Consider the following 22,554-nt stretch of genomic DNA (forward strand, 5'->3'; position numbering starts at 1 on the left):
TATGTAAATACGCGTCAAGTCGATGGATGCGAGGAAATCCCCTTGTTGTAGAGCTTCCACAATAGACGCCAAGGACTCCATCTTGAAGCGGCGGTACTTGACAAAGCGGTTGAGAAACTTGAGGTCTAGGACCGCCCTCCATGAGGAATCTCGCTTGGGGACCATGAATAGGACGGAGTACATGCCTTGTAGCCTTTCGGATGGGGGTACAGGCTCTATAGTGGCTATGTCTAGCAGGTGGCATAGGGCATCTTGCATCGCCGTCCTGCGTGCCTTGGAGATGGGGGAGAGGCAAAGTCTGTCCGGGGGGGGGAGTTCGCCAAAATTCTATGTTGTACCCCTGGATGAAGATGGTCCTGACCCAAGATATGTGTGTCAGAATGAGCCAGGAGCTGGAGAAGGACAGTCTGCCTCCAATGGGAATGGTGTCAGAACTGCCTGTGCTGACGGGCTCCTCTGCCATAAGAGGCTGACAGGGCTTGCCTGCCTTGGTATTGGCCTCTGAACTGGAAGCGTTGTCTGGGCCAGGGTGCCTTGGAGGAGTGGAAATCTGTAGACCTGGTATCTTGTCCTCATCCACCAGGTCTTCCTCTCCGAAAGGGCTGGAAGGAGTGATAAGGAGTAAACCGCCGAAATGGTCTGCAGTCGTCTCTTCTGGCTGTTGCTAAGACAGGCTTACGATTGCCCTTGGGGTCGACAAGGACTGCTTTAAGTGCGTCCTCGCTAAAGAGCATACAGCCCGAGTATGGAGCCACGGATAGGTTAGCTCTGGCGGTAGCATCAGTGTCCCAATGTTGGAGCCATAGGGTTCAACGAGCTACAATTTCAGCCGCAAGGGCCTGTGCACTGTGGTGGGTCGCGTCTAGCGTAGCGTCAGCCACGAATGCAGCTGCCTTGTGTACTTTGAGGAGACCCTTCCGTAGCTTGGCGGGATCCGGATTAGGATCGTCTAGAAGGTCATCTAGCCACATCATGGAGGCCCGTGAGAAGATGGAAGCGGCCGCAGAGGCCCAGATGGAATGAGCGGATGCCTCGTGGATCTTTCGTAGAACAAAGTCGAACTGCCTGTCCAAAGGATCCTTGAACTATGAATCTCCCTCTTTGGGGAGGAGAGACCGAGACACAAGATTGGAAATAGGTTGGTCCACCCCCAGGACGTTCAGGAAAGACATGAATTCCAGGGCCAGGGTATACAGCTTGTTGGCCAATGTAGAGGAATGGCGCAGGCGGAGAGGGCGAGCCCATTCTTCTCTGGCCAGCTTGTTGATGAGATCTGGCACAGGAAGGAAATGATTCACTGATTTGGGGGACTTGAGAACTCTGGCACCCTTCACAGGAGGGGCAACCGGTTGTGTTTGTTCTGGTTGAATGCCGAGGGTGTCCATTACTCTGCGCGACAGAGGAGTGAAATCCGCTGGGTCGAAGAGGCGATAAGAGAGATCTTCATCTGTGTCAGATTCCCCACTCCATTCGTCAGGGTCGGTCTGGAGAAAGTTCAAGTAGTCATCCATCTGTGAGGGCTCCACACCCAATCTGCCCCTGACCACATCATAAGGGTTAGGTGAGGGTAGCGGGGCATCATCATTGCAGTCAGGTTGTCTCGCAGAGCAAGACTGCCGCGAGGCTCCGGGCTGAGAAGGCAGTTGTGGAGGAGGCTGAGGTTGAGATAGGCACCCAAGCAGCTCTCGTAGTTGGAGCAAAAATTCTGGAGTCAACTGTATCCCTGCAGAGGAGGGAGTGGGTAGAGCCTGTTCCTGTGGCGGAACGTGAGTCTGCACAGGTGGAGTCAGAGGAGGAAGAGAGATGTCAGATTGGCAAGGAGTTTGGCTGGGGAAGCCTTCAAACTCCTCCTCTGATGACTGAGAAGGTGAATGAAAAAGCGCAGGAACCGCTGCGTGTCGAGGTTGCTCCGGAATCGGGGGTGAGACATACCGTGCCCTCTTGGACGCCCCGTGGCTAGACAGGTGTTTAGTCTTTGCTAAGGCTTTAGCGTGCTTATGTTTAGCTGGTTTGCGTTGAGCTGGGGCGATGCTCTGACGACCTGCTCCTGAGGTTTGTGGCACCTCAGGGTTCGGATCTGCCATGTCAGTGTCTGGATCACACACACAATGGGGAAGGTGCTGTTACAGAGCTGAGCTAGAAATAGTATAGAACAAGATGCAGAGTGGCCAGGTGCCAGGGGAAATATGACAAGGTTCACTATGGCATCCAAAGATAAGTGGGTGTACGCCCACCAATAAAGTACTAAGACCCCACTAAGCAATCAGGACTCCAAAGTATAAGAGGGGAGTCGAGATGCAATATTGGCCACCAGCTAAGTACACGCACACAATGGGGAAGGTGCGAGACCGCCAATTACACTGCCAGGAAAAAGGGAGCTTTTTAAAAAAAGCGCAGCGTGGCCAAAGCTAGATACACGCACACAATGGGGAAGGTGCGGTACCGCCAAAGTGCACTGACGAAAACTAAGCATCAAACAGTGGTGCACTTAAGGGGATACACACACACAATGGGGAAGGTGTGGTATCACTTGACTATAGGTAGCTCTAAGGAAAACAGGTCTCACATGTAGAATACTTTGGAAAAAACACTTGAAAGGTGAAAAACAAAATGGCGGCCACGATATCGGGGAGCCTAATGGCGGCCGCGATATCGGGGAGCATAAATAAGGCAGCCAGGACGAGACACCGGGCCGCGAGAAGCCTCAGAAAAGAAAAACTTCAAAAGTGTAAAAAACAAAATGGCGGCTGCGATATCAGGGTGCCTAACTAAGGCCCCAGGAGGGCTGAAAAAGCAGCTGTAGGCCAAAAAACACAGCGGGGGGGAGCCACAGCCACGGGACCCCCGACAAAAGCAGCAACCGCCGCTTGAGGAGCCTCAGCAAAATAAGGTCCCAGGAGGGCTGAAAAGTCAGCCGGGACGAGGTGCTGCCGTATAGGCAAGAATACGCTGTCCTGAAGGCGCGGGAACGGGCGGTGAGCCCACGAGGGAGCCAGAGCCGGAAGCTACCCTGCGCCGAGATTGAGCGGGGGGGAGCCGCGGGACACCTACTCGACGGAAAAGCAGCAGCCGCCGCTTGAGGAGCCTCAGCGAAGCACCCTCAAAAAATCCGAAACAGGAAAAAACGACGCCAAGGAGAGAGAAGGAAAATTATACAAAACAAGAAAAAATTTGCACACCCTCCGAACACCAACGTGGGGAGAGAAACAAACAGGAGAAAAAAGGGTCGAATGGAAGAAGGAATAATGACTTATCTATCGCTCTGTCCAACAATTTAACCTGCCTCGGACGAAGGCAAGAATGAAGACTGCAGTGGGAGGGGCCTGAGGCCCAGGTTTTAACTCTAGTGTGCATTCTTGCCTTCAGACACTAGATGGCAGTAAAGCCCAATCTGATGGCAGGCTACCTGTGGAAAATGGGCGGGAACAGAGGGAGGAACAAAATGGCGCCCGCGAAAATAGCGGGAAAATTGGCCAATCAGAAAAGCGTGGGGCGAGGAAGAAGCAATGGCGATCACAGGGGAGCACCAGCGAGCTTAACTTCTGCCTCAAAAAATCAAACAAACTCTGAAGCCTTGAGAAGCGCGATCACTGCTTAGAAAGTCAACGAGCGTGACGGAAAAAAGGAGCCGCAGCCGCAGGCTCCAACGGCAGTCTCGGCAAGAGTTTAAAAAGCCACAGAACGAGCCAGGGGAGGCAGGGCAGCCAAACCAGAACGGGACACTGAAGGGAAAAGAGCTGGAGCTGCAGCCGCAGGCTCTGGAGCAGCCACGAAAATAGGCGGCGAGTTGAAAAAGGGAGAGAGGCGGTGCAAGGCAGAGAGCTGCAGCCGCAGACTCCTGTAGTAAACCTGCGTCCGCCTGCTAAGGAAGGGAGAACCTCAGCCGCGGTCTCCCAGAATCGCCGTTCGGCTAGGCAAGGAGCTGCAGCCACAAGCTCCTGGAAAACGTCTGCGGATGCTGACTAAGAAAGGGAGAGCCGCTGCCGCGGCCTCCCAGGATAGCCGCTGCCGCGGCCTCCCAGGATAGCCATTCGGCTAGGTAGGGAGCTGCAGTCGCAAGCTCCCTCAAAAAGGCTGCGACAGCCGCCTTATGAAGGAAGAACCGCAGCCACGGTCTCTCTAAGAGCCGTAAGGCTAAAAACCTGGGAGAAAAAACGGTCCGGGTAAGGGAGAACCCCCCCCAAGGAATTCCCCAGGAATAACGAGACAAAACGATGTTAAATACAAGACAGAGGGAAGGAAAGAACGTGGAATACACCGACAACAAAACATTAGAAATCTGTTCAATGGCATAATTGTGAAACTCCATGTTTCAATTATGAAAACCCAATACCAACTGCCTTGCACATCCAAAGGTCTGAGATATTGTGTTTTACCGACTGGAAAGAATAGCTGAAAGTGCCCTCCTATCTGGGATGAGGTCACCTAAGGCTCAGTCACTCTTTCTTGGAGGTCTCCCTTCTTATGAGAACTCCATCTATGGTTGCAAGAGCCCTAGAAGCTACCCCTTGCTTACTTGGAGGACTTAGAGCATCATGTGCAAGTGAGCTCTTTTGGCAAAAGAATCATGCTGAGCAGTCATTCCCATCGATCTGGGCTGACTTAGCCAGGGGCTTCCATGAAGACAGTGGAAACCTAAGCGTGGATTTATTCTTTGACTGATGGCTGCCTTGTCTATCTGCTCTCCAAACAGGCTGTTCCGATCAAGCTCAGTAGAGGTGAGGACAAATTTGGTGAACCTGCTTTCTTTCCCAGAGTCTTGGACAAATCTTTTTTTTCCTGGTTATGACCCTGGCAGCTGTCACGTCCTCATATGGTACATGCATCTCCAAGGTCTGACTACCTAGGATGATGTATGAAACACGTAAATGAGAATTGATGCAACATAGCAAAGAGACCCTGGACACCAGCGATAATGCTGAGGCAATATCTGTCACAGTTGCACTAGTTACCACCTGGCTCCTGCTGGGAGGAAGGGAAAGATGTAAATTTAATAAATAAATAAAGTTAATAAATAAATAGTTCCCTCTAATTCAGTGAAATGATCCCTATATAAAGTCAATTAATTTGGGGGTATCTATTTCACCAATTCAGATAGATTTTTTAAAGTATATTTTGATTTTCTGTGTGTGCTCAATAAATATCCCCATTTTTAAGACCTGTGTGACTATATGTTACAGGGTATATCTGCCAAGATGTGCAGTTATTACTGTCTAAAGATCCTAATTCATGACATTCCTAAAACATGTGTATGTGAAACATGTATGTCTATTGAAAAGGCTTGCTAATAAAGGTTACCCACCCAGATCTACAGAACGCAAGATCAACTTTCCTATCCACCTGATCCCTGCATAACACAGCTCCCTCCAGAGACTCTCAAGAGTCCTTGGTTACGGAGACTGCCTCATAAATGTTAGACACCATAAAGTCTTGGAAAATCACAGCAAAAGGTTAAGTGTTTTCCAATAGTTTGCTCAGATGGGCAGCTTGATCTCCTTGGGTACTCCAACATCCAATGCTCCACTACTTGTATCTTCTATTAATGAATCTGCCACCATATCCTCCCCTGCAGCAAGAATCCTACATTCCTACATAAGGGCCAGTTTCACACCACCACTCTGAACAAAAGACTAACAACATGTCATGGCCTTGGTCCCCGCAGGCTGTCAAGGTACATGCTTCAGACCCAATTCCCCCACCTTGGGCAATTGATCTGGAACCCAATTCCCAATTTCCCCTTGCCAAGACTGTGCAAACCAACACCAACCCTGCAAGGTAGAAGACAGGCTGCCACCACCCCTTCACTGGTTCAGATCTGAGCTAGGGGAACTAAGAGCCCAGAAATAGGTAAACCAAGGTTCAAAAAGATAACAGCCAAACAAACACTCCTTGTCCAGAAACCTCCGGTAAAACCAAAATACAATCCCTTCTTTGGTAGTTTGTGGTCAGTGGTCAAAGTGCTGGATTCAGAGGATACTTTTTGAGTTCAGTGGGATTTATTTCTGTGCAATCATGTTTGAAAATGGAAATGGACTGCCTTCAAGTCGACCGGACTTATGGCGACCCTTTGAATAGGGTTTTCATGGTAAATGGTATTCAGATGTGGTTTTACCATTGCCTTCCTCTGAGGCTGAGAGGCAGTGAGTGGCCCAAGGTCACCCAGTGAGTTTCATGGCTGTGTGGAGATTCGAAACCTGGTCTGCCAGGTCATAGTCCAACACTTACCTGGTGGGAGGGTCAGGGGGAGGGGAGGAGATTGGGTGTTGGGCACTGGGCAGAAGGGAAGCCCCTTTATTTTCCAAAAGGAAAACATTGTGAACAGTATCATTGCTATTCAGCGTTTCCCCCACCTTTTTATTCTACAGAAGGCACATGTAGCCTCCCACTAGGGTTGCCAGGTTCAGGGCCTGAAACTGATCCTGCATCTTTAGGATAAGAGAATGTCAGCCAAATGCAGGTGTTCTTACAACACTGTAATGGGAAAAACCACAAGGTAGAATTCTCCCTCCCCCCTCCACAACTTTTAAAGACACAGAAGACCTCTTGGAGGCTGGGCCTGGCAACCAAGAGGTCTTCTGTATCTTTAAAAGTTGTGCAAGGGGAAGGGAAAATTCCACCTTGTGGTTTTTCCCATTACAATGTTGTAAGAACATCTGCACCTGGCTGACTTTCTCTTCCAGTCTCACGCCCTGAACCTGGCAACCCTACCTCCCACCCAAATTTAAAACAAAGCTGTCCCTGGCCACATCCACACCAGGCCTCTATTACACTTTGGACAATCAATTATTTATTTACTTATTGTATTTATATACCGCCCCATAGCTGAACCTCTGTGGGCGGTTTACAATAACTAAAAACATTAAAAACAAATATACAAATTTAAAAGCACATCTTTTAAAAACAATTTAAAACAATTTATCATGGCTTCTCTCAAAGCCAATCATGGCTTCTCTCGAAGAATCCTGGGAATTGTAGTTAGTGAAGGGTGCTGAGAGTTGCTAGGAGATGCCCTGTTCCTCTCACAGACCTTCAATCAGAGTGGCTGACTAAACCATTCTCTCAGGGGAATAGGAGTCTCCTCTCAGCACCCTTCACAAACTACACTTCCCAGGATTCTTTGAGGGAAGCCATGACTGTCTCCAGTGAAATCAAGTCTGGTGTGAGTGTGGCCCCGATTAGCCAAGCCAAGCAGCTGTGAGGCTTTTAGAACACTGACAGTTGGTTCTTACTGAGCATGCCCCGCATTATCATTGGCTTCAAGCCAAACTTTCTTAAATTAATTAAAAATCAGACAGGCATTTTTTTTTAACTTTTAAACTGCAGAAGATGAAGGTCAGAGTATGGGACAAGGTCAGTATTAGGATTACACGTACTCTGTGAACATGGCTGATTTTTAATGAATTTCAACAGTTTATGAGAACTCTCAGAGAAAAAAGTTCAACAGAGCTCTGGGGTTTTTTCCTCTCTTTTTAGACTTTGAACTCTCTATTCTCTCTGACTGTTTTGTGTATCACCATGAATATTGAGAGGTTTGTTAAACAAGCGTTTCTGAGTTCAGGACTATAAGTTTTGTAAGGTTTTGTTTTGAAATGAGCTTATGGGAAGCATCAGAATGGCATGGGGGTATTTTCAATTTAACACTGCGGAATGTGAAAAATCCATGTTGGCTATAGTATACAGCCACTCGAGTTGTATCTAATGATGACTTAGTGGTAGCGGAAGTGCTTCCATTTGTATAAGGCAGGGCACCTGATTTTCCTTATGAATGAATTACCCCTGCCTAATTTGAGCATTCTGACAATTATGTTCACACATGGATAAAGATACTTACCAACACAATACTTCAATAAGATATAATACATTCTTGTGTTAGAATATTATGATAGACAGTACTTGCCATCGTTTTGTTTCTTGATCCTTTTTCTTATAGTTATCCAGTTTCTTCATTCCTCTAACATTCTGCTGTTTCAGGGTTTCTTCAGTTTCCCACGTGTTATGGATATGGGACCAACCCTTCCATTTAATCAAGTATTGCACATCACCAGGGTCTTTTGTTTTATCAAATCCTGCATTTGGATCTCCATCAGCTTCAACTGCATATATAGTGGTTGTAGCACCAGTTGCTGAAAAGGAGAGCACAACCACAGCATCAGCTGCGATACTAAATAGTTTAAAATAAAATAGCACACATTATCAAAACATTTTTTGATGACAGAAGCATCTGTTAGCACTCCAAGGAGTATTAGAATGGTGGCACAGCTCTGTGCCATTCAAAAGGTTAGTACAAACTGCATTAATACTGGAAGGATTTGATTAAAACTATAGGATATAAATAAAGAGAGGAGTAGGACAGTGGCTAAATATATATGTAAACAACATGCATTCTCATGTATTTCACACAATAGAAAGAATTTGAAACTGTATTCAACAACTTGAGATTTTTTATAAATCTAACTCAATATTACCTCCTTTTTGTCCAATGCGGCTATCCATAAATTTTTCAATTGTTTCAAATTCATCTTCCTCAGGCTGTGGGACATCCTCTCCACAGACTTCCAGCAGATCATCTGAATCTGTCTTTGCTTCTTCAGCTTCTTTGTAACTAACATTTACTGTTGCCTGGCGGCGAGATCCTCTTTTATCATAATCATCATCGTCATCATCTGATGAGTCGAGTTGCCTTTTTTTCTGCCCTCCACTTTTCTTTCCACTTTTTTGTTTTATTCTTAAACATCAGAAGAACAATAAAAGCAAACAGACTTTAATAACACTTAGCAGTAAATGCTCCAGAATAAATGGCAGGTAATTATGCTCAGAACCCTATAGGTTGTGCTGGTGTACCATTTTTATAAACTTCCTATAGAAAATCTCGGAAGCTGCAGAATATCAGTGTATAGCCTTTGCCACTACATTCTAGTCAGCTGACTAGAATGGTATTTAGCCATAGCCCAATGATTTCCCTACTATGGTCACTGCGGCTTCAGTCTCTCATAAGGAATAAAGTATAATAAACTAGTGACAGTAATCAGGAATACATGTGAACACTATAAAATGGAGAATATGCTCATCTGTGAGTTCTTCTATTTCATCAGACAGTGACCCAGACACTGGGTTAATTTTCTGACCACTAGACAGCAGGTTCTTTAGAAGAAAAACTTAGTTAAGGGTTCGAGGGAAGCATCTCTCATTTGGTCCCATGAATTTTTCTTCCACAGTCAAAGAACTATTCCGAGCTAGGAAACAGGAACACCTAAGCAAAGAACTTTAAGGCAATGAACCCACACAAGAAAAACAGAAAGACTCAGCAGAGAAAGTTCAGGAAGAAGAATTCACAGATAACATATTCTGACAACTCATCACAATCTAGCAGTCCCAACACAGGATGGTGTGGCGAGGTCACATCTTTTGATCTAGTGAATGATCTAGTGATTCCAGAGCCAAAGAATCCACTCTTCCAACAGAAAGACTTGGATCCTAGTGTCCATGATTGCTCTGAGATGCTGCAGACACTGTATGGAACCTAGACGGCTGTTGGTTGGCTGACCACAAACCAGGGATCATGGAGGGAGGTTACTCTTAGCCTCTCTTCATTTCTGCCTAGGCCCAAGCCCTGATGAAGACACTATCAAGAAATGCATCAACAATCACTGTTACTAGGACTTTAAGAAACATCTTGGGTGAGGTAGTATGCCTCAAAGGTCAGAAGCAGTACTGATTGTGCTATTTCTTGTGAAGAGATCTATGGCCATCTGACTGGGAGATACATATTCCTGAGATATGTAGGCATAAGGAATTTGTTCAGTGTAATTCTCACAGGGTGACACCAGCAACTCCATCTTGAGCTGATGTATTTGAAGAAATCTGTTGATTCTTTTTTAGATTTATCTGGATCATCTTGTTAATTAGTTTTTAGGCATAGGAATAGGAAAACTTCTATACTCCTTCGATGAGAAAGCACCAATTCCTCTACTTCAGCGTCCATCAGTCTTTGTACTGTTTTTTGCATGAGCCTTAATTCTGCTAACAGCACTAAGCACGGAGACATTAGAAATCTGTTCAATGGCATAATTGTGAAACTCCATGTTTCAATTATGAAAACCCAATACCAACTGCCTTGCACATCCAAAGGTCTGAGATATTGTGTTTTACCGACTGGAAAGAATAGCTGAAAGTGCCCTCCTATCTGGGATGAGGAGGTCACCTAAGGCTCAGTCACTCTTTCTTGGAGGTCTCCCTTCTTATGAGAACTCCATCTATGGTTGCAAGAGCCCTAGAAGCTACCCCTTGCTTACTTGGAGGACTTAGAGCATCATGTGCAAGTGAGCTCTTCTGGCAAAAGAATCATGCTGAGCAGCCATTCCCATCGATCTGGGCTGACTTAGCCAGGGGCTTCCATGAAGACAGTGGAAACCTAAGCGTGGATTTATTCTTTGACTGATGGCTGCCTTGTCTATCTGCTCTCCAAACAGGCTGTTCCGATCAAGCTCAGCAGAGGTGAGGACAAATTTGGTGAACCTGCTTTCTTTCCCAGAGTCTTGGACAAATCTTTTTTTTCCTGGTTATGACCCTGGCAGCTGTCACGTCCTCATATGGTACATGCATCTCCAAGGTCTGACTACCTAGGATGATGTATGAAACACGTAAATGAGAATTGATGCAACATAGCAAAGAGACCCTGGACACCAGCGATAATGCTGAGGCAATATCTGTCACAGTTGCACTAGTTACCACCTGGCTCCTGCTGGGAGGAAGGGAAAAATGTAAATTTAATAAATAAATAAAGTTAATAAATAAATAGTTCCCTCTAATTCAGTGAAATGATCCCTATATAAAGTCAATTAATTTGGGGGTATCTATTTCACCAATTCAGATAGATTTTTTAAAGTATATTTTGATTTTCTGTGTGTGCTCAATAAATATCCCCATTTTAAAGACCTGTGTGACTATATGTTACAGGGTATATCTGCCAAGATGTGCAGTTATTACTGTCTAAAGATCCTAATTCATGACATTCCTAAAACATGTGTATGTGAAACATGTATGTCTATTGAAAAGGCTTGCTAATAAAGGTTACCCACCCAGATCTACAGAACGCAAGATCAACTTTCCTATCCACCTGATCCCTGCATAACACAGCTCCCTCCAGAGACTCTCAAGAGTCCTTGGTTAAGGAGACTGCCTCATAAATGTCAGACACCATAAAGTCTTGGAAAATCACAGCAAAAGGTTAAGTGTTTTCCAATAGTTTGCTCAGATGGGCAGCTTGATCTCCTTGGGTACTCCAACATCCAATGCTCCACTACTTGTATCTTCTATTAATGAATCTGCCACCATATCCTCCCCTGCAGCAAGAATCCTACATAAGGGCCAGTTTCACACTACCACTCTGAACAAAAGACTAACAACATGTCATGGCCTTGGTCCCCGCAGGCTGTCAAGGTACATGCTTCAGACCCAATTCCCCCACCTTGGGCAATTGATCTGGAACCCAATTCCCAATTTCCCCTTGCCAAGACTGTGCAAACCAACACCAACCCTGCAAGGTAGAAGATAGGCTGCCACCACCCCTTCACTGGTTCAGATCTGAGCTAGGGGAACTCAAGAGCCCAGAAATAGGTAAACCAAGGTTCAAAAAGATAACAGCCAAACAAACACTCCTTGTCCAGAAACCTCCGGTAAAACCAAAATACAATCCCTTCTTTGGTAGTTTGTGGTCAGTGGTCAAGGTGCTGGATTCAGAACCAAATTAGTCTCACTCAATGAATACACAAGGTTAATAAGAAGTAGCTTTATTAAAAATATAAGTGCACATTTAATATATAGCAGCAAGACAATTCCTCAAAACCGCACACCTAACCAGGGATTTAGGTATAACACAAGAGAGTTCAACACACAACAGAAAATAATAAACTAACTAGCCTGTTCTACTTACGGAAGAGGTAGCTGTTTGTAAATCTCATCTCTCCTCAGAGAGACATCAGCATAGTAAGAAGCAGTGGAACCCCACATGGATAACCACCCTTCCAGATGGAATCAAGGGAACATTCAAAGGAACGTCCAGGGGGAACATCCCAGGGGAACAACGGCTATGGGTCTCATCCCCTATACTTAAGGAAAAAGGCACACAACGGTTCAGGATGAATCAGCCAATCAGTGGTGGCCCCCAAATTATGGAATGATCTCCCTGACGAGGTGCGCCTGGTGCCAACACTGTTATCTTTTTGGCGTCAGGTCAAGACTTTCCTCTTCTCCCAGGCATTTTAGCATGTGTTTTAAATTGTTTTTATATTGTTTTAATTTTTAAAATTGTGTTTTAAATTGTTTTTAAAATATGTGTTTTAAATTGTATATTTGTTTTAATGTTTTTGATTTCTGTAAACCGCCCAGAGAGCTTCGGCTATGGGGCGGTATACAAGTGCAATAAATAAATAAATAAATAAACAAACAAACATGAGGGAGAAGGCGGAAGGCCATAAACAGGAAAAGACTAGCAGACATAGGAATGACAGGGAAGGAATAACTGAAGATTGGCTGGGCCTATGGTGCCTGGGATACGAATTTAAGCCCCAAGACAATAATCATCCCTCTTGCAACTTCATGCTTTTCTTAACCAACTTTCTTAACTAATAGAAAGAGAGGCAGTGGGAATACTTGCTCCACCTATCCTTGGAACACAGAAACCATGAGTGAGAAAGAACACTGAACCTACTTGGGCTGAGTTTCTATCTTCTCTCCTTCTAGTCAACAAACCAAGACAAACTGTGGCCTAAAGCAGTCCAAACTTGGCAGCACACCATTCTACAACAGGAGCGAGAAAAAGAGTGAATCTATGCAAAAAAAATTAGAGATGTCTCCTCAGCCAGGAGACAAGCCTTTCTTCTAAAGATCCTCTGTCCTTGTGACTGGACTCCTAGATGGCAACATGTAGGAAGGATGTGTATATTTTTTATCAGAAAGAAAGAAAGAAAGAAAGAAAGAAAGAAAGAAAGAAAGAAAGAAAGAAAGAAAGAACTTATAATCTAAAATATTTGTCACATACCTGCTTGGAGGCTTCCTGCTCTTGACTTTGTTTTTTGGCTCATAGTCAGATTCACTCTCTTCACAACTACTTTTATCTCTGCTTTCTTCCAAATCAGAATCTGAAGCAGTTCCAGAGACAGATCCTGACCCAGACATTTGCCAATCTTCACTACAGAAATTAAAGTTACAAAAGGAACATTTATACACCTAATATAGATAATCAGAAATAAGAATGATCTCACTAGCAGACAAAATTAAGACATTTCAGTATAAAATTTTAAAAGAAGTGCGCCAATATCCAAACACATTTTGAAAATAACAGTGTTGAACAATAGCAAAGTTAAGTAGAAATGTAATGTAGGAGAGGTTACAGGAAAAGGATAAAGGATGTAAACAATTAACAGGAATTTATGAAATAGTTCAGTAAACACTTATCTGCCACTTTGTCTGTGTCTCTACAGCTTTTCATACACTTTTTAATTAATTAATTGCTCAATTGATCGATATCCCCCCCCTTCCTCCCAGCAGGAGCCCACTAGAAGTACTATCAGAGACAATTCCAGATTCATTAACGTGAATGCTAATTATATAATTGAAATCACTATTTTCAACATTAATAACTTTCTTTTACTGCCATCTATATTGCGCATATCAAATAAAAGAAGCAGTAAGTAAATTCTAGGGGGGAAATTACATGAAGTAAACCTCAGTAAAATAAGGTGCTGATTAACAACACAGCTTGAACTTCCATTAAATTTAGTGAGTCTGGCAGTAGTCTGCAGAGACATTAGCAATACTGGCCATGGTTAATGTTCTCACCTCTGATGAGCCTCAGCTCTTCTAAATTTGTACCTGCAGGTAGGGGATCATCCTTAAAATTACAGGGCTTTTTTGGAGGCACACTCAGCACCTTTGATGCAAAGCACTACTTTGAGTAATCCAAATGACAATTCCCTGGGCTGGGTCATCTCCAAAGTGAAGCACAGTAGATAACACCATGGAAGAAGGAGCAGGGAATAATCACAAGCTGAGGGAGAGGATAAGAGCACCTTCATGTTGCACCATACATCAGAGGCACTTCTGAAAACCTCAGAAATGCAGTGTAACTTCAGACAGAACCACTCTTGTTTCCTCCAGCATCAAGTTCAGGAGGAAGGGGCACGGAATAGTCTCCGACTTTGTAATGTGCTCAGGAGGTGTTCTGAGTTCATACAAACCCCTGTGTGATGTCAGAGAAAAGACCTGTACTGGTCCCCCTGTGGGAGAAGGATGGGGTAATAGCAAACAGAAATTTTGGCTGGCTACCTGAACAGAAAAAGTTCACTGGATTATGCTTAATGTGCTTTAGCCTGTTGAAAAGGAATACTTTTTAGCCAATTGCATTCCTAATACTGTTATAGTTGCCTGTATTCTGTAATGAGAATGTTACTATGCAAAGATTTTAAATATGCAAATCCTGACATGCCTCTGTATAATTGGCCATACAAAGTATGCAGATAAACAAGTATATTGAAAAAAATGAAATGGACTGCCTTCAAGTCGATCCCGACTTATGACTACCCTATGAATAGGGTTTTCATGGTAAGTGATATTCAGAGGGGGTTTACCATTGCTTCCCTCTGAGGCTAGTCCTGCCCAGCTGGCTAGGGCCTGCTGAGCTTGCCACAGCTGCAGAAGCCAGCCCCTTCCTTGTCAGCAACTACCAGCTGGGGGGCAACTGGGCTCCTTGGGACTATGCAGCTTGCCCACGGCTGCACAGGTGGCAGGGCACGTAACCCCTGAGCCACTCCCTGTGGGGGTGATCTTTAGCTGGCCCTTTACACCCAGGAGACATGAGTGGGGATTTGAACTCATAGACTCTGGACTCCCAGCCAGGCTCTCCTCTCCACTGTGCTATACCAGCTTCCTATATTACTCACTGAATACTAAGAACACCCTCCCCCCATAAAATAACACTGACAAGATCAGGTCTTATAAGCCTTATTTGTTCTACATAAAATGGATTATAAAAGCTACATCAAACTATTTAATGCTTAATTTCCTACTCTTTATGTTTCTTCCTCTTGATTTCACTGGATGAGTCATCAGCAGAGTCTTCACTACTTGATGAGTCCTGCATTGAAAGATAAAATATAAGATCAATTAATATGTAAACAAGCAGTTACACTATTCAACACTGTGATTCCATTTCTACATCAGTTTACCCTGATTTATTTGAAAAGTGTCTGCAATATAGTAATAGCAGTCCTAAAGAAGCTTTTGTGCAACTTAAAATGCACTAATTCCAACACCACCCTGCACACAGAGAATGAAAGTAGAACAGGTAGATCAATATTGCAAAAGTATGTTTTGTATGTTTTTTTGCAAGGCGATAGAGACACATAGATTAAAATCTAGTGAATAGTGACAGTAATTATGCAGTACAATCTGTTTTTGGAAAAATGTTATTATATTTTATATATTAAACCAATACAGAGAATCACAACAGAACTAAACAAAAGGGAGAACAAACCATTGGTACATCACAAAATACTTGGCGTTAGAATAATAGCTATTCAGCACATAACCTTAGAATCAGACAGTAGAGAGGCAGGAACTGAAATAATACAGTGTCATGTAACCATATAGTGAAGTTAGCGCCCATTATCAGCGTGTTAAAGATATTGTACTGGTCCCAAGAAAGAGAACAGATGGAATCTACTGAGCTACATAAGTCACTGATTTGTAACTTTACTTAAAGCACACTTTGACTTCAATTTCACTTTTAACATACTGGGCAGTAAAAATCTGTGTTTACATTTAAAATATTAACTTGTAATTAATTATTCACCTCTTCTGAGCCACTGTTTGAGGATACTGCTTTTGACTGCTGCTGCTGTTTCCTGAGCATTGCTGATCTCTGTACAGCCAGAATACTTGGGTTTGATTTCCAAAACTGAAGTAAAATTCAAATGAAAATGTTATGTAGCCACACAAAATACAAACAGTATAGTACACATCTCATTTCGCCAAATCCACAAGTTTTACAAGTAGATCTACGTTGCAAGAAATGTTATCCTAATGCGTGGGTGGTGAACCTTTTCTTGCCACAGGGCCAGACAGTTATCTCCCCAACCCCTGGTGAGCCAAGGCTGACAAGTGGGCACAGCTGCCCACCTGTCAATCACCTGATATCTCAGTGATGTCAAGTGATGTTTCCTTTTGAAGGCCCAATTTTCAGGACTTCAAAGTGAAACTGAAGGTATGCTCTGATCTGCCCAGGATAGAAACATGCATTTAAACATCCCCCCTCCACACGGAAGCGTGGAAGGAATTGAAGGTGTGCTCTGATCAGCCCATCAGCTGAACGATGGACTGGAGTGCACTTACTAGCAATGTCAGCTGGTGGGTGTGGTTTGGGTAAAATCAGCTCAGGGCCCAAAGTGGACCCCTTGGGGGGCTATAACTGGCCCAGAGTCTCCCCAGTCCTGTCTTAGTGACTGTTCAGATTTTGTTCACAAGCTAACTTTAAAAAACAAATGGACATAATCAAAACTTATTTACATTCCTTCCACTCACACTATACAAAGAATAATTTCAAACTGAAGCACCATTATCTTGCATCTTTAAAAGATCCCCTTAAGCACTCTGTGTCAGCAGGCATGCTATAGTGGAGGATCTATTGTGGACTAGATTCCAAAGACGCTTTTTTTTGGTGACAGACACATCTAATGCTGGCTTTAGAAGCAGATTTTGTATGACCCACCAGAATATGGTGCACCAGATTCAAACCACTCCAACTAAAAACATTCACAAATTATTTTGTGTGTGTTTTAAATTGATTAAAACTTGAGAGAGTTACAGTGATATTGATAAGCCAATGAAATGTCATTTTTAAAAATGCATCTAGAAGACTTATTGCTCTGCCTTTTTTGTGACAAAAACGAGACATGATTCTTTAATGTATTTATTTTATACATTCCTTCTCAACTTAAATGAAAGAGACTTTTATACTCATGGGTGTTGCTAAATACAATAAACTGAAATTATTTGTTGCTGAAGACCAATATAAAATCTTATAACACCTTAAACAGTTTGGTTTCTTCAACAAGAAACATATTTAAAAGAAGCACTGGCAACGTTTAATACAAGGCTCATTCATGCAGGCATATTTATCCTACTGTAAATGAATTCTGGCTGTCCATGTACTTCCTTTCTGACTTTATCAGGAATGTTTAAGATATGCCTGTAATGTTCCACACTTGTAGGTGAAAATGTTATATGTGTTCTATTATGTTGTATGTGGTAAGTTAGTATAGTAGAACGATTAGAGTAAGTGGTGAGAGTTGGGAGGGGGGAATGAGTGAGACAATGTTGATGTAGGCTGCTATGATTGGCTGAGTGTGATTGGGGGTTGAGAGCCTGTGTTTGACTGTTTGGCAGTTGGGAGAGCAGAGAGGCTGGGCGTTTCAAGAAAGGGTAGGAAGAGTGGTTGTAGTGTGGGTAGAGAAGCAGGTTGTTATTATTCGTGTTAACTGAGCAATTCAATGAGTATACTTCACTAAGGAGTAAAGACTGTTTATTTGTAACCACACGCTTAAGAACCTGAACACAAAGTATTCTTGTTCATATCCAAATGTTATATAATAAATCACTTTGATTGAAGAAGGCATGCTTGGTTATTGGCCAGCTACTATAATACATATTCACTAATAGGCAAAAAACCTTGTGGTTTAAGAATGTACCTAAAGCCCACAGATATTTCTATCAAACTTTAAAAAGCAGGGAAATTGAGCAGCTATAGTGAATGCACCAGGGGAGCAGGAGACCTGACCTCCTCTCTGAGATATTGGACTGCCCTACAAAGTTGTCAAAATGCAAACACAATTTGGGTTCATCTTTCACAGTCCAATCCATTTGCTGTGTAGCTTGGAAGAATTTGGTAACATGTGCCTCTGAGCATATGGTGAGTGGTGAAAACACCTGCCCTCTCCAAAGATGGAGAACTATATTTTTGTATGTTTGTTGCTGTTTTTCTTACTTTGCTTCTTTCCTGTGTTACTAATGTTTCTACGGAGAATCTAAACTAGAAAATTTTATTTCCCTCATTATTCATCCTAGAAATCTGTGTCAAATTTATTTTTATTAATTTCAAAGCCTTTTTATTGGTCAATGTCATATGATAGTGAAGATAGCCTTTTTTGTTTCAAACTGGAGGTTATGGTCTATTTCTATTTTGGGTGCATTAACAGTTGGACCTGAAACTGCAGTTTAATGTAAAATCAGACTGATTACAATATGCAGCTACTTTAGCAATGACTCTAGTTGTTGGAAAAAAGAGGATGCATGTTTTCAGCCTGCTATGTTTAAACCACTTTATTTAAGGCAAGGTGTTCACGATCAATTAAAAACATAGAGCACACCTAGAATTTTGGTAGAATATATTTCACCTCCCACTGTTTTATCTTGTGCAAATTGAGACACTTCTGAGGTCCACTGGAGACTATTTTGCAGAAGTCAGTTATGTTAGGAGTTTGTTTAGTATAATTTTTGCAAAGTGTTGCTGTACTTCACATATTCATAGAAACAAAAGCAAATGATTTCATACAGAAAACTTCACTAAAATTGCAAAGTAAATCAGACATATTTAAAGTGACCATCTGAACTATAACTGTCTTAATAACTATATCAACTGTCTTCCTCCCGGCTAAAACACGATCAGCACAGGACATATCTTCTTTCTATTATTTGGGCTGATTACAGGTGTTGCCACCACTCACCATATGCTCAGAGGCACGTTACCAAATTCTTCCAAGCTACACAGCAAGTGGATTGGACTGTGAAAGACGAACCCAAATTGTGTTTGCATTTTGACAACTTTGTAGGACAGTACAATATCTCAGAGAGGAGTTCAGGTCTCCTGCTCCCCTGGTGCATTCGCTATAGCTGCTCAATTTCCCTGCTTTTTAAAGTTTGGTAGAAATATCTGTGAGCTATAGGTACATTCTTAAACCGCAAGGTTTTTTGCCTATTAGTGAATTTCCCTGCTTTTTAATCCGGGAGGTAAGAAATGGGATCCTGTGCAAGTTTGCTGAGAATGGATTGATCATTTGCATGCTTATTGAGTTAAGTGGGATTTACACACACACAGGGCAATCATGCTTAGTATAGGTGAAACTGACCACAGGGGATGGGGAAGGGAGGAGGGGGATGGGGAAGGGAGGAGGGGGATGGGGAAGGGGAAGGGAGGAGGGGGATGGGGAGGGGTGGAAAGGCAGAGGGGAGGACTGGGATGGGAGCAGGCAGGAGGGGGAGGGGAGAAGAAGGACAGATGTGGTTGTTTGCATGTTTATTGAGTTCAGTGGGATTTACTCCTGTACAATCATGCTTAGGATAGGTAAAACTGACTGGGGGGGAGGGACGGAGGGCTGGAGTGGGCAGGGAAGGCGGAAGAAGGGAGGAGAAAGGGAGAGGAAAGGGGAAGGAGGGGAAAGGCAGGTCTGATCATTTGTATGATTATTGAGTTGAATCGGATATACTCCTATGCAATCATGATTAGGATAGGTAAAACTGACCAGGCTGGGCCTGGCAACCAAGACGTCTTCTGTATCTTTCACAGTTGGGCAGGGGGAAGGGACAATTCTACCTTGTGGTTTTTCCCATTACAATGTTGCAAGAACACCGGCACTTGACTGACTTTCTCTTCTCCTAAAGATACAGGATCAGTCTCAGGCCCTGAACCTGGCAACCCTACCTCCCACCCAAATTTAAAACAAAGCTGTCCCTGGCCACATCCACACCAGGCCTCTATTACACTTTGGACAATCATTATTTATTTATCTATTTATTTAGTTTATTTATATACCGCCCCATAGCCGAAGCTCTCTGGGCGGTTTACAATAACTAAAAACATTAAAAACAAATATACAAATTTAAAAACACATCTTTTAAAAACAATTTAAAACAATTTATCATGGCTTCTCTCAAAGCCATGACTCAAAGCCAATCATGGCTTCTATCAAAGAATCCTGGGAAGTGTAGTTAGTGAAGGGTGCTGAGAGTTGCTAGGAGACGCCCTGTTTCTATCACAGATCTTTAATCAGAGTGGTTGACTGTTAACCATTCTCTCAGGGGAATAGGAGTCTCCTCTCAGCACCCTTCACACTTCCCAGGATTCTTTGAGGGAAGCCATGACTGTCTCACGTGAAATCAAGTCTGGTGTGGGTGTGGCCCTCTGATTAGCCAAGCCCAGCAGCTGTGAGGCTTTTAGAACACTGACAGTTGGTCCTTACTGAGCATGCCCCGTGTTATAATAGGCTTGCAGCCAAAATTTCTTAAATTAATTAAAAATCAACTTTTAAACTGCAGTAGATGAAGGTCAGAGTATGGGGCAAGGTCAGTATTAGGATTACAGGTACTCTGTGAACATGGCTGATTTTTAATGAATTTCAACAGATTATGAGAACTTGCAGAAAAAAGTCCAAAAGGGCTCTGAGTTTTTTTCTCTCTTTTTAGACTTTGAACTCTCGATTCTCTCTGACTGTTTTGTGTATCGCCATGAAAATTGACAGGGTTGTTAAGCAAGCGTTTCTGAGTTCAGAACTATACGTTTTGTAAGGTTTTGTTTTGAAATGAGCTTATGGGAAGCCTCAGAATGGCATGGGGGGATATTTTCCATTTAACATTGCGGAATGTGAAAAATCCCCACTGACTACAGTATACAGCCACTCTTGTGGCTGTATAATGAAAATGAAATGGACTGCCTTCAAGTTGATTCCAACTTATGGCGACCCAATGAATAGGGTTTTCATGGTAAGCGGCATTCAGAGGTGGTTTACTGTTGCCTTCCTCTGAGGCTGAGAGGCAGTGACTGGCCCAAGGTCATCCAGTGAGCTTCATAGCTGTGTGGGGATTTGAACCCTAGTCTCCCAGGTCATACAGTCCAATACCTTAACCATTACACCACACTGGCTCTCTATAATACATATAAGGACTGGTAAAAATATAAACAAGGGTTGTGAAACAGTATCAAATGGTGGCAGTGAAATTACATCAGAGTACAGCAGCAGGTTAAGGCAGCAAACCCATAGCTATGATCTTAAGAAAGGATGCAAAAAGGCATGGGGGGCGAGACTTGCCTGTAACCCTGGTGGATATAGTGAGGACTGAGGAAATAAAGCAGCATTGCTATATAAAAACGTATTTGGGGAAAAATAAATAGCATGCCCATCATCTATTACAAACAAGGTGGTGGTGGTGGTGGTTGAGGGAGCAGGACAGTGCCACTTTCCATAATTCAGAGGGGGGACACAGCAAGTTTAAGTTGATGCTTGACTCAGTGAAACAGAAAGGGCACATAGGGTTGCAACCAATTTTGCACAGACAGAGTTCTGCTCGCTCAACCAGATTTCCCCTTTCTCTCTGCTCCCTATCCCCCTCCAAAATCTACTCTGAAAAGTGTCCCCTGTGCTGGGGGCTGCAGGGGAGATGAGGGGTACATTCTGTAAAGCAAACAGAATGGCAGCATTGAATCCAACCTACACAGCTAAATATCTCATACAGAAGTTAACATCAATGATTATATACACTGGGAATTTCTTGGAGGTGAAAGTTTGGCAGTGACAGAAAGCTGCCATCTAATATTTTTCATCAGATTTCCAACATCTCATTTAACTAAAATGTTTTCTAATTCACACTATCTATCCAGACGCTCACTTAATACACCATTCATTTAGAATCAATTATATCTGAGTCTAGATTACCTCAGCTCCATCGACCTTTGGAGGTTTAGCTTGGACTTTCTTTTTAGATGTGTCAGACTCGGATTCTGATTGACTGCCAGACTCTGAATCAGAGTCTGAATTGCTGCTTCCCGACTGGCTGCTACTTCCATCGCTACTGCTTCCAGAACTTGAACCAGATCCAGAACCTGATGCTGAACCAGAATCATCATCTGACTGACTGTAATTATAAATAAAAAGTAAATATTATCAGAGTGATGAAGAACAGATCCAGATGTTTATCCATCATTTAAAAGCCCCGTAGTGTCAGATAGTACATGCTGCGGCTCAACATGATGTTCAGCTGATTTTCAGTCTTTGCAGTAATGCTTATATCTGCAAACTGGAGTTCTCCCCATAAATCTCTCAAAAGGGACTGTCAATGAATTTAGAAGCCTTGAATAAGCTTTTTGGGGGATGCGTTCTTAGAACACATGATATGGTACAGAATGGAATGACCTCAGACATCTAGTTGCTAGGCAACTGAACATACTGGACAGATGTCTTCCCATCCAGATGACAATTGTTCAAATGTTAATGGTTAAGGCTCCAAACTATCAAGACCTTGCCACATGCACTAGAGCTGTGGACATGCAGTTGCATGTGTGTCTTTGCTTACATGCATACAGACAGATATAGATTTAAGTTTCTTTTTCTTCTCTGTCTAAAAGAGGGGGGCATAGAAGCATAAACTGTATAAATAAGGGATAATCATTATTTGGAACTGTTTTAGAAGAATCTCTTAATGATAAGCCATACTTAACATATACTTCTA

General features: G+C 43.2%; 1 protein-coding gene across 5 annotated transcripts in view; it reads right to left on the bottom strand.

Moving 5' to 3' along the window:
• Positions 1 to 22,554, bottom strand: part of CHD1 (chromodomain helicase DNA binding protein 1) — a 101,742-nt gene that overhangs the window by 60,685 nt on the left and 18,503 nt on the right. For all 5 annotated transcript variants that reach the window (XM_061623161.1, XM_061623151.1, XM_061623133.1 and 2 more), the window contains exons 3-8: positions 21,762 to 21,960; positions 15,851 to 15,955; positions 15,066 to 15,133; positions 13,040 to 13,189; positions 8,466 to 8,725; positions 7,898 to 8,123 (exon numbers count right to left, since the gene is read on the bottom strand). In XM_061623161.1, coding sequence (XP_061479145.1) covers positions 7,898 to 8,123; positions 8,466 to 8,725; positions 13,040 to 13,189; positions 15,066 to 15,133; positions 15,851 to 15,955; positions 21,762 to 21,960 — 1,008 coding nt within the window. The remainder of the gene's footprint in view (positions 1 to 7,897; positions 8,124 to 8,465; positions 8,726 to 13,039; positions 13,190 to 15,065; positions 15,134 to 15,850; positions 15,956 to 21,761; positions 21,961 to 22,554) is intronic.

This window comes from Rhineura floridana, chromosome 1, assembly GCF_030035675.1.
Source record: "Rhineura floridana isolate rRhiFlo1 chromosome 1, rRhiFlo1.hap2, whole genome shotgun sequence".
Lineage (NCBI taxonomy): Eukaryota > Metazoa > Chordata > Lepidosauria > Squamata > Rhineuridae > Rhineura > Rhineura floridana.